At 31.9% G+C, this 13836-nt stretch overlaps 1 protein-coding gene across 1 annotated transcript; it reads right to left on the bottom strand.

The window, feature by feature from the left end:
* Positions 1 to 3113: 3113 nt before the first annotated feature.
* On the bottom strand, positions 3114 to 4969 carry LOC145166254 (WD-40 repeat-containing protein MSI2-like). The gene is made up of 5 exons (XM_079085195.1): positions 4614 to 4969; positions 4029 to 4352; positions 3689 to 3954; positions 3524 to 3619; positions 3114 to 3445 (listed from the first exon to the last, which is right to left on the bottom strand). The coding sequence occupies exons 1-5, from the start codon at positions 4920 to 4922 to the stop codon at positions 3244 to 3246; spliced, it is 1197 nt and encodes a 398-aa protein (XP_078941321.1). The 5' UTR covers positions 4923 to 4969; the 3' UTR covers positions 3114 to 3243.
* Between the last annotated feature and the right edge of the window lie 8867 nt (positions 4970 to 13836).

Below are 13836 nucleotides of genomic sequence, written 5' to 3' on the forward strand. Positions count from 1 at the left end.
GAGGCAAAGAAGTGATGTTTCTGATAGAAAGACTAGACATTTAGAGGGATTTGTCACCTGAGTAGCAGTAGACCAAATGTGGCCATGGATATTCCTTTGATTTTGTTTTTCTTTCCTTTGTTTTGACAAAAATTCAGTGGAGTGTTGATGGGTTTTGGGTTTGATTGTTCTTGATAGAAATGGATAAATGGAATGGATTTTTGGGGTTAATGTTTTACAGGAAATTGTTTGTTTTGCTTGACAGAATTCGATGTGGTGTTTATTGCTTGAAATTGCCATGGAAAGAAGATTAAGCAATAACAATGAGTGGTTGTATTTCTCATTTGCAGATATACATGAAATCAAGAACAAGAATGTTCTTGATTTCTTGGTTGGGAAGGGTACATATGAGACTTACAACATTCTACTGGAATGGAATCTTGAATTCCGAATATGTCAGAATAGAATCTTGAAGATGAACATTCTATGGGATGAAAATGAACAATGACCACCAATCTTCCAAAAAGAATGGATTATTCTAGCAGAATAATATACAATATAATAAAAAGAAATATATGTAATAGTATATTCTTGTAGATTGATTTATATATTTGTATTTCTTTGTTATTAATAAGTGTAACATTCTCATAGAATAGTATATAAATTTTGCTCTTTTCTAAGAATGTAATGAAATTTTTTTTAACTTGTATCCAAAATTTTGTTATTTTTCAAGAAGTTCATTAAATCAAAATATATATTATGTCAGAATGTGTATTCTTGTATGGTTCAATAATTTTTGTTATTTTTCTATATATTGATAAACATATTCCGTCAGAATTTCCGAATTATGAGAATTATCATCCATACAATCAGATTTTTAAAATTAATAAAATCTATTTTCTCTTAAAATATGCAATTTTCCTTAAAATATGCAAATTTCTTTTATTAAATCTATATTAACTGACTAAAATACTTTTCTAGTTAAATTAGATTATATTTTTCAATTATATTTAATTCAATAATATGTAATAATCACTTTCTTAAAATAAGTAAAATGATTGACCCACAATCATTCATACAATAACACAATAATTAGTTAGAATATAATAGCTTAGCCTATATATATATATATATATATATATATATATATATATATATATATATATATATATATATATATATATATATATATATATATATGACTTTCATTTTTACATTTTCAATAAATCGCAGGTTTAAAAATAAATAATTAAATATGTATGTTTTATATCTACACAATATTAGGTTGTCATGGGTAGTAGACCAAATAGCAACCCATGGAGGTGAGATCTTAGTTTGGAGGCATGAAATGGCAGCTGAGTCTAACTACCTGCAATTTATGTAACTATTTTTTGAAAAATATTAAATTCTTACTATTATTTGCAAAGTCATTAAGGAATTTGGATATTCTAGTAAATTCCTTTCTTTTGTAACTTATAAAAATCGTAAAGCACGTATATTAATTAGCTTTTAACAAATATGTATTATATCTTATTTATTATAATAATTTTATAAATCATTATATCACAAAACTATAACAAAATAAATTATTCGTACATGTTATAAAATTTATTTGAATTTTTATTTGAATTAATACATAAAAATTAAACTTTTATTTACGATTAATTAAACATATTTAACATTTAATATGATATTAATTATTACATGTCAAATTATAACTAAATTTAACAACCTAAAGTGTTCATATCAAAGGGGTTGAAACGTGGAACTGAAAAACAAAGTAGGGTCGGAGAACACTGTGAGTCCATCTCACCCAACCAAATGGACAAAACAGAAACAGTCATATCAAATTATCAAGTGCACATTGATTGTTTCTTTTTTATTTTTTAACGAATTTTTAAAATTTGAGATTAGACTTTATTTCTTACAATAATGAAAATCAAATTTTTTACAAATAAGGTTAATATCAATGTATATTTTTAAATTTTCAAATTTTATATTCCTATCTTAAGTTTATTTTTATGTTTAATATAATTATTTTAGTTTGTTTTGAAATAAAATATTTGTTATATATGTGCTATAGATGTAAATAGAAAAAAGGCTAATATTATAGAAAACATATATATAGAGGTTTTTTTTTCAGATTAAACTTAACTTTACTTTTTTTTTTAATAAATAAACCTTGTATTTTTTACATTTTTTCCCAAAAATCCCTCTTAACTTTTACTTCCCCCCACCCCCCCCCCCCCCCCCCAAAAAAAAAAAAAAAAAAAAAAAAAAACCCTCACATTTTACAAGGTTTTTTGGAAAAAAAAATGTTAAAAGGATTAATTTGAAAAAAAATAGAAAAATAAAGTTATTTTAGGAAAAACAAAATAAAGTTGCAATATAATCCACAAAAACACAATATATAAGGTCTTTTATGATATTAACCTTAAAAAATATAGAACATACCAAATAGAAAAGTTAGATTAAATTAAATTAATAACCAACACTAAAGTTATGTTTAGCATACTAGCTTTTAGTTGAATAGCTAATTGCTAGCTAGTTGTTAAAAAGTAATGTTTGGTAAAAGTAGTTGAAATATATAAAATGAAATAAAATACCATTTAGAAAAATACGATGTTTATAATTAATTAAGAGTATATTTAGAAAAAAAAAGATTAAAAAACTCCTGAAAAGCTAGTTCAAGTAGCTTTTCAAAAAACTAGCTTATAAGCTATTTTTTTAGCTTGTCAAACATAACCGGTTAAAAAATATCGAAAAATAACCTAACTTATCAACTAACTGTAGTGCACCAAACATAGTCTAACTATAAAAAGATAAAGTTATAGTTGGATCATGTACATAGTAGAAAAGTAGGTTGTAAACAAAGTTCATGTTTGTCCATTTAAGATTAACCAACAAACAAATACAACCACATAAACAAACAAATTTTCCTATACATATTCGGTTGTTTAACAAATTACCATAATAAAAGTTACCAAAGGGAATATGAAACGTGTAATTTGTCTAGAATTGGAGATTAAAGAGCATATTTTTAGATGTATTGTAACCAAATGAAAAAACTCATGTTTATACACAACTAGAGGGGCAAAATTGTTTCTTTTTTCTCTCTAGTTTGTATTTCTCCATTTTAGCATATCATCCATGCCTAAATCAGATGGCAAATTTCCATAGAACTTAGGGAATCTTGGCATGTTGGATACAACAGTAACAATTCAAGACATAAATAAAGAAAAATAAAAAAAAGGAGAAAAAATCTTAATTGTCATCATCTTCGCGATAAATGCTTTCAGCCATTTGCCATACTTGCAAAGCATTATCTTCAGCAACACTAGATATCACCCATGGCTTGTTCTTGTTCCATGAAAAGTCAGATATCTTTGCCTTATGTCCACCATGAGAAAATAAAAGCTCTGGTGGGCCATCCTCTGCTTCTCCTTCCAATTGTTCATCTCCAATCCTAATACAAGATATTGATCATAAAATTAATAAATAAATAAATAAATAACTCACCCTACATTTTAAAGATTTTAAGTACCTGTTTAGATCCCAAACCATCAACCTTCTGTCATCAGCACAAGAAGCAAGCACAGTTTCATGGTTCGGGTCCCACTCCACTTGAAACACCTCATCCCTGCAAAACCACATCATCACATGAGATAAAAGTCAAAGTCAAAGTCAAGGTCAAGGTTAAGAAATGTACGTGTTGCTTAAAACATGTAGAGGTGATGTGAGCTTTCGCATGTCAAATAGACCAACAGTTGTATCTGAAGAGGCTGTAGCAAGAACCCATTCATTATACGGATTAAAAGATAAGTAGTTCACTTCTTTCTCATGAACAACAACAGATTGTTGATGTTTGTTTGTGCGCAAATCCCAAATCATAAGCTTGCAGTCATCACCAACAGATCCGAATAGAAATTCGTTCTTCAAATGCCATGATACATCTCCAACCACACTCCCGTGATCCTGTTTTCCTCGTTAGTCAACCATAAATTCTTGAAAATTAAATAGTAAGAGGATGATAATGGATGCTATTTTACCTCGTAGATATGTTTTGCATCAAGAGCTTTGTTGTCTGGCATTGTAGACAAATCCCACAAGCAGATTTTGCAATCGTTGGAGCCACTTAAGAGGTAGCCTTCTTTGAAAGGGTTCCATGAGAGGCCATACCCTTCTTTGTCATGACCTCTTAGTCTAATGTCAGGTTCACAAGAGCCTCCTTCGTGATCTAAAGGTTGCTTTGTGGAGTCGAATATATAGATTTCTGAAGAACTGGTCTTTGCTGCAATGATTGATGGAGTCTGAGGCATACACCGTGCCCTGTTCACCTCTCCATCAACATGTATCCTGTGAATAATCTCTACCTACAATACATATACAAGTACATCAAACTTTTTAGGGTTACTTTATCAAAAAAACAGGCGCATAAAGTCACAAATTAGACCAGTAATTTCGTCGAACAGTTTGTCTACGCTTTACATTCACAAAAGTTCTTGATACAACATTGACAGAAGTGTTTTGTGCATAAATTAACATGGTCAAATTTCAGATTCTTGCGATTCGGGTTGTGTGAGGAATGGTTGTGTATATAGAATAAGTAAAAATCAATTGAATAGCTAGCTGACCTTAGGGATTTTGTGGTTTTCCAAATTGCCTTCAAGTGCTGCTGAATGATTGACCGGCAAGTGGACTTCTGCGACGAGTAGGAAGTTAGGATAGTCGTCGGAGGTGTGTGTCCCAAGGATCAATTTGTGAACGGCGAAGGAACCGTCGGCATCCAGCGACGGCTCTGACGGGAGCCACTGGACGGTGAGAGACGGCCACTCAAGAGCGTGAGAGACGACGAGATCGTACAAGAAAGGTGTATTCTTCTTCCAGACGCGGAATTCCTCCTCCACGTGGTGTTCTTCGCCGCCGTTGTCCTCTGTCGCCATTTCTCACTCTTTTCGCTGGATTGTTTTCCCGCGTTGAATTAGGGTCATTTCTGGGGAGCGGGGCAGCGGGAAGCGTTATAAAGAATTTTCTTTTTAGATTAAAAATGTTAGAAAAATGATTAAAAGGATAATATATTTTTGATTTTTATATATTTAGTTATTGAGTTTTTTTTTTTTTTTTTTTTTTTTTGTTCATATTTATTTTTTCAATTTGTTAAACTGTACACATTTAGTTCTTATGACCGGCTACTTCAGGTTAACCGGTAAAAATGACTTAATAGGATAATATATTTTTCACTTTATACACATTTAGTCCTTAATATGTTTGTACACATTTAGTCTTTAATATTTTTTTTGTTGCAAAATAATTCATTTTTGTTTTTGTACTCATTTAATACTTATAAATGATTTTTTTTTAGTTTTTCTCACGACATCTTATGTGAGACATTCATTAATGAGGTGTTTGGGGCTTGATGCTTATGTCCATCGCGATCTCGACTACTTGGTTGCTTAGGTCATGTGTTCTGAACGTTATAACTTCTTCATACGATCTCGGATTTTTACGATCTTTATATCCATGCGTTCTTACTTTAGTGTACTATAACTTTCATTTAGATTACACCCGTTAAAAAGCAATATATTTTTACTTACGATCTTTATATCCATACGTTTTTTATGAATGCATGTATGAATGTTTTGTTTATAAAATCGTAAGTAGAAATATATATTACATTTAAACGGGAGTAATCTTAACGAAAGTTGTAGTAGACTCAAAAAACAAACATGTGAATATAAAGATCTTTAAAATTTGATATCGTATGAAGAAGTTACGACGTTCATAATACAAGACATAAGCCAAACCACAAGCATCATCAGCCCCAAACGTATCATCAACGACTGTCCCACTTAAAATGTCGTGAGAAAAACCTAAAGAAATCATTCATAAGTACTGAATGAGTACAAAAACAAAAATGTCTTATTTTGAAACAAAAAAAATATTAAGGACTAAATATGTACAAAAATATTAAGGACTAACTGTGTACAAAATGAGAAATATATTACCCTATTAAGTCATTTTTCCCGGCTAACCTGAAGTAACCGGTCAGAATGATTAAATGTGTATAGTTTACCAAGTTGAAGGGGGTAAATATGGACGAAAAAAAACTCATTGACAAAATGTGTACAAATCGGAAAATGTATTACCCTTTTATCCGAATGTTATATAAAGAATTTTCTTTTTAGATTAAAAATTTTATATAATTTTCATAAAAATTTCAATATTTAATAATTGTTTTAACAAAGTCATAAATTTTGTTTTTTGAAAAAAGAAAAGACCCGACTTTTTAACTTTTTGAATAAAAAAACCCAAGAAACCGGCTAATTTGTTCATTTTAGCCTTTTTTTAACCTGTTCATGAGACCAAATCGTTAATTTTTCCAAAATAATAGGACTTTTCTACAAATTTTATCAAAAATTGTATATAATGTATAAACGTATTTTTTTACGTATTTGTATCTATTTTTATGTATTTATGTACTTTTTTAAGTTTTTATATGTATATGTTTATGTATTTTAAATATATAAACGTATTTTTTACGTATTTATATGTATTTTTAAGTATTTTACATATTTATATATGTATTTTTATTTGTTATTTTGTATGTATTACGTATTTATATCTATTTTTACGTATTTATGTATTTTTTAAAGTTTTCATATGTATATGTTTACATATTTTATGTATTTTAAATTTATAAACATATTTTCGAGTTGGCTTTTGGTGGAAAATCGTGTTGGGAATCGCGAGTGTATTCGTGCAAGGCCTTTATTTCAGTAAGATGTGAGTTAAGGAATTTGTATGCCAAGGGCATCAGGTGGAGGGCTCAAGGTAAAAATGATGGGTTTTGCGCATTCTAACACTCCTAAGTGTACATGCAACCCTAAATACCTTGGATCTATGTTTTCTCTATTATACATGCAATTATGAACTTTCCAAGGTATTACCCTATCTAGCATACAATACTTGATACTTGGGTAATCAAATGGATAGAATACATACATTTGTTTGATGTAGCTTGTCTCCATGAAGCTTGAGTGCCTAGTGCCCCAAGTGTGACACCTCAAATGGTTCACACAACACCAAATGCACATGGAATGACTTGAGAGAAATGGAACACTCCTTGAAATCGTCTAGCCCTCATATTCACACATTAGTGCACGATTTCTTTAGCCATGGGATTCTTTTATATGGTGGCTATTAGGGTTACACCATGTAACTCATAACTTTACTCATTCCTTATGCTCCATGGATTTTAACCTCCATGGAGTATCCATGGGTCACCCCATGGACTTAGTCCAACATAAGGAATCTTGGATCACAAGCCCACATATATAAGAATGAATGATTTACACAATCAACCCATATATTTAATTAGTCTCCTTTTGATCACTTAATTAGTTCCAAATTAATTATTGATCAATACTAATTAAATAACCTTATTAATATATTAGAACTTATAATATATTAACCAACCTTAAGTGTTATTTCTCTCATTATAGTCTATCCAAATGCATGATGCCATGCAACCCAAATGGACCATGCCGGGTCGGGTCAAGTCTTACCAATTATAGTTATGGACTTAGACATTAATCCAACAGTCTCCCACTTGGATAAGTCTAAAACTATTATTGCGTATGACTTCAGGAACCGATCAGCAATCGTAGCTCTCAAAAGCTTCTGTCGAACTCTGACCTTGTCGATGAACTCTGACCTTGTCGATGAACTCTGACCTTTGTCAATGACTTGTCCATTAGATAAGGGATCATATATTCCTCCATTCTAGATATCATATGGACTGAGACATGGATTATCAATCATTCTCTCTGTCCATTTGTTGTTTCCCGATTTCCGATTCATGATGACTGACTGATTGAACAAATCAAATCAGTCCTGGCTTGGCCAAGCACTCACATGTATCATCTTTAAATCATCGAGGGGCCCATAGATATCGCTTTTATCCCGAAGGTAAAAGGAATGGATAAACTTCGACTCATATGGCTTGTTCTGCTACTTGTTGAATCATACACAAAGGCACGTTTTATAACATCGAGTTACCGAATGCGTTTTCGTGCAATCAATGTACAACCAACTCATAGTAACAACTCATATCTCTAGGTTTGAAGAATATAAGATATTATCGTCTCATGATCACTCGTGATAAAATCCATGAAGTGATTCAAATGAGCGTGGGTTGAATCCAATACTCAGAACTTATGACCACTCATGAGTGTTGTAGCACCACTTTGTCCACCAACTTGGACCTTTACAAACCAACCCATGACAGTCTTGATTCATATCTACTTCCAACATATAACCGACTGTGGATTGTTTGAATAACTTAATCATTCAGGAAGAGCGACTTAGTTATTCTGGAAGTCAAAACATGCAAAGTGAAACACAAGAATAAATGAATCAAATATGGTATCAAACCCTATTAATATAAATAAATACTTTTATTTATCACCATACTGATTACTCATTATTCATTGTTTCGGTTTTATCAACTTTATACTTGAATTAAAAACACTAGTTGTCCCATGCTCCAAGCATGTACACTATGTTTTTCTTAAACAATAGCTTTGCCATACACCAAGTATGCACTCTATGTTTGTCTATGATCCTTACTTTGTGAAATAAACCAACTGAACATAATTTCAATGATTCTAATTTCACACTCCCAAATCCTTATCGAAAAATGTGAGAATTTCAAATAACGATCATTTATCGAAATCTGTTTAGATTTTAAACTTATATGCACTGACCCTCCTGTAATGAATATGTACAAAGTCACAAAGACTTGTCAACAGTTATTATAAGGTATTCCAATGGAGATCCACTCCATGGAAACTAAGTCTCATATTCAAAGTACATTGCTTTGAACAAGCTTCTTGCATTAAGTTTTCTAATCTTACACAGATAACTTCCACCTATGGAGACAACTCCATATTCTCATTTTGACTATCACTTTTGAACAAGAGATGCCTCTTTTCAGAATATGTCAATATGGTCCTTCCAAAATTAGCACTATACTTCCAACTGTCCCTGAGCAACCAATCTTTGGTAAACCTCAGATTGTCCTCGACAATTGCTTAATCATTTTAGTCATATCCAATTCCAGACCTTTTCCCTTCTTAATGCCTCTGGGCATTTGGAAAAATTTAGAAATGACAAATATTATAGCACATGCAATCGATCCTGTACCCAAAGCAAATGGTACACGATTCATGATGTCTCACATAAAGACATGATTCTAGACCAGTCTTTTGCTACAATATTTTTATTTGCCATGTTTTCAAAATTTGACTATGAAGAGGGATGCCGTAATCATAATCGAATTTTGAGAACGCAATATATAGAATTTCCTTAAGTTGAACCAATCCAACATGAAATTCATATATATATTCTTGACTAAAGATGATTAAGGTCTCAATCTAAGCCTTTAGAACTGAAATGAAGTATATCCTATCATAGTCAAATTTTGAGAACGCAATATATAGAATTTCCTTAAGTTGAACCAATCCAACATGAAATTCATATATATATTCTTGACTAAAGATGATTAAGGTCTCAATCTAAGCCTTTAGAACTGAAATGAAGTATATCCTCTCCCTTAATTATAGCAAAACAACTTTTTCAATCCCTGCAGTCTCACGAATTGAAACTTTTTGTTTTCTATAATTAACATTGCTAACTTGCAACACTAACAATAATTATCATGCTCCCACTAACATGATGATTATTAGCATAACACTTATGCTTCCACTAGCTTTGACATGTACTCAGAAATCAGCTGGACTTCTAGAAATCAATACTTTATTGACTTTCTTACCAAAGTTCAGATTTCTGATACGAGATGCTTTGATAAAACTTTATCAAAATCATACACCTTTCCTTAGATAGCATGCATGTGTGTCTAAACAATTTCAGAACTATGAAAAGGGATGCCGTAATCATAGTCTCAATTGTTTAGACCTTTTGCCATCTGCTTCAAATCTACTTGGTGGAAGTGTTTCCTCACCATCATTTTCATGAATCGGAGAGAAACCTTATGACCCTTAGATTTTATGGTGTATGTGTTCTTATCCATGTGAATCGTCAAAACCGTAGTCACAAGATAAGGATAATGACAAATCCAAACTCATATGGACTGAACTTATGCAATCTTAACTTCTTGCCACCTGGCAGTACAGGGCCTGCCATTGCTTCCAAGTTGTTATGCAACCAATTGAGAACTTTCAAAACTCCTATGCAAAGCCAACTTTAACTGGAATGGGCACAGAATATGTCAACACGATAGGTTATAAACCTCAAGTCGTGTGCTAGTGAAGAACCTCAGGTTTTATTCTTGATTAGTTCTTGAAATTTTTTTTAGGATCTTTAAGACTCCCACTATCCTCTTGACATATAAGACTATCTTGCCAAATATTCAAGAGATAGTGCGGATTCTTTATCAAGACAAACACTTCACACAATTGGCCTTAGTTGGTCTTTGTTTAATCCAAAACATCACAACTTACCAACTTCAAATGTACAAGAGTAGGACACTTTTACTCTTACATTTGACAAGTGTTATAAACCTTTCTTTAAGATATGTCACTCAACTTATAGTCTTGGAGTATGACTCTAAGACTTGTTTTGAAACGAAGTATGACTCATCTTCTTGATTTAACCATTTCAACAATTCATGACTCCTCTTCTTAGTCATAAGAATGCACTAAGATGTCCTTAGAAGACCAATTGTGATGTGGTTCTTTAATCATTAAGATGATCACAAAACATGATACTAAAGTACTCTCCCATCTTTTCAGATTTGAGAAACTTTTATCTGTCTGCCTAATTTGATTCTTCCCATTCGTTCTGCCATACATTGAGACTTTTCCAATGTTTCAGAATTATACTTAAACTTGTAAGTATAACCATATTTACTAAAATTTAGTAAATCATGACGAACAGTCTTAACGAGCTTTGTGGTGGACTTGACCAGTGCACAAGAATGTGTACTCGATCCCTTTAGTCCTTAACTTGACTCACACATCCATGTGAACAAGTCTTAATTTTCCAATGCTTGAAAGTTCTCATTCATCATACTATTCAACTTGCATGATTCCAAGTTTCTATCCAACTGAAGCCTTGGGAATGAGAATCTTTCCTTATTTGGTAAATTATGACACTACCACAAACGAAAGAATGAAGTCCATTGTTTTTCAAATATTGCTATCAATGAAATCATATAAACAACCATTTTTCACAAATGCCACTTGTAAGGATATTTAAAATAAATATAAAATTAAAAACTTTTATTTTATTTCAAAACTTTGCGGAAAAAACTTATCCTTATAGTGCAAATGCATACGGAAAAACTTGTTGTTATCTATTCCTAAGCAATATATCATAACTCCTAAGTAACAGCTTCAAAATTCTGATGCGATCGAAATCCACCTACGCGATCAGAATCAGCATATACTTCCTTTAAGCTTTCTCTCTATTCTTTGATTCTTAAAACATCAACATGTGACACAGTCACATCATGTAATGAGGATCTTAGAATAGAAACTTAACAGAGTTAGATAATGGGCTCTACCTGAAGTAGAGTCAGACTTATTGACTTTAACATCCTTAGGTAAACTTGGCAGCTTTGCAATCAACGCCCCTTCCTTTGGCAAAATAAACATATGGACCCTTTGGTAATGGGACTATCTCATACTTAGCCTTTCTCCTTACCATTTGGTCAACCGGGTTGACTATGGCCAATCCATTTCCATTGGGAAGAGAATGCTTTTTCTGGATTTCCAGTGTCACCATTGTCACTGTCCATAAAGTTTTTGGGAAGTTGATCTTCTAATCAAATTTGCTTTACTATCGTTCCAAATCATTGCTGATTCAGCAACACCAAGCAAATAGATATGATCATTAAGGTTCATGTCATAGTTTGTTTCATAGTAGTCCCAAAGGAACTCACTATGTGACTTAGAAAGTGATTGAACATCTAATTTTCTCAAGACTTTGACACCCAACTCTCCCATCTTGTCAATATGTGACTTCATCTCTAAGATGTGATCACACATAGACCTTGCTTGCCATTAGGGCTTGAGTGACCTTGAACTTGTGGGTTAGGGAGAATAATTGGAGGAGGTGGAGGAAGTAAAGTTCCAAGAGATTTGGGAAGATCATAGATGTCTGAACTAGACATCTTTTGGGAGATATTCAAGATAGTTGATCTAAAGTCCTTAATATAACACCCAATATGAAATATTAAGGCTAGGATCCAACAACCTATTTATAACTGGAAGAGGGATGTCGTAATCCGAGTTATAAAATAGTTGAAGGTAGGTAAATGACGATTTACCAATTTCCACCATGAAAAACGAAATAATGTAATTAGATTTTTAATTGGATTTGAAACTCCTAGATCTTTTGAGATTCATTGAACTTTTCAATGACATGTTTCAATCTCGAGTGTGCCCTTCAGGTTTTGTGACTGGGATGCCGAGGATCACAAAACAAGGTGCGAAGTAACCATGCAAATATACTTGGTACCCTTAATATTTACCCCTCAATCGATGTGCCGGTTAACCACACGAGCTCCACCGATACTATGATAAATATTAAGTTACCCTTTGCCTACTTTGTTAAATCCAGGTTAGTGTGCCGGTTAACCACACACGCTCCACTAACGGTTTAAACAAAGTGCAAAGTGTAATTTCATGGATTAGCACCTTATTCACATTTTCCTAAGTAACTAAGATTGGGAATTTATAAGTGTTTAGTTACTTAGTATTTATCATTAATACTTTTAATGAAGGGAGAATTATAGTCCTTGTCCTACCCGTTCGGCTAACGACCCTCCACCAGTCAAGGAAGCGGTGGGTGAGAGTGGACACCCATTAAACTGCCATTTTATAGGCAGTAACCTTATACCCCCCTTATAGACCGGCTTCGTGAATGAGGCCTACTAACGGTAAGACTGACTTGCTCTTATACATATATTTATTATTAACTTATAATACTATAAAGTATAAGGGTTGAATTTTAACTTTTAAAATTCTAAGGGCTAACTTGGAATTAAAGTATTCATGGGGAAAACTTTACAAATTCCAAAACTTGAGGGCAAGTTTTGAAAATATTCAAAACTAATTAATTCCATAACTTATGTGTTTAAAGTAGTTTTAATTAAAAAAAAAAAAAAAAACTCTTCAAGTTCCATAACTTGAGGACAAGTTATGGAAGACTTTAAACTAATAAAAGAATGTAACTTTTCTTTATTTTTGTAACTTATGGAACTAATTAAGGTTACACATTTTATCATTTAATGAAGTGACTCTTGAACCTCCATAACTTGAGGACAAGTTATGGAGTCATAAAACCATTTAATGAGGACAAGAGTCTTCATTTTTGTAACCATTGCCAACTTTTTATGAGTTTTATGAAACTTAAATGTGACTTTTCATATAACTTGAGGACAAGTTACAAAAACACATTTTAGAATCAACTCTTAGATTAAAATGGATTGAAAACACATAATCAATTAACTTTTCTATTAATCTAATAAACTCATATGAACAAAGATAATTCACATCAAATTTTTTTTCAAGTAATTAGCATAACTTTTAAACTAATACAATTCGATTTTTCAGCTAATTTTGCAAGTATAACAAGAAAACAAACCTGGCTTTGATACCACTGATGGGTTTTGTGTATTCTAACACTCCTAAGTGTACATGCAACCCTAAATACCTTGGATCTATGTTTTCTCTATTATACATGCAATTATGAACTTTCCAAGGTATTACCCTATCTAGCATACAATACTTGATACTTGGGTAATCAAATGGATAGAATACATACCTTTGTTTG

The sequence above is a fragment of the Lactuca virosa genome, chromosome 3 (assembly GCF_052849685.1).
Source record: "Lactuca virosa cultivar CGN04683 chromosome 3, Lactuca_virosa_CGN04683_v6, whole genome shotgun sequence".
Classification (NCBI taxonomy): domain Eukaryota; kingdom Viridiplantae; phylum Streptophyta; class Magnoliopsida; order Asterales; family Asteraceae; genus Lactuca; species Lactuca virosa.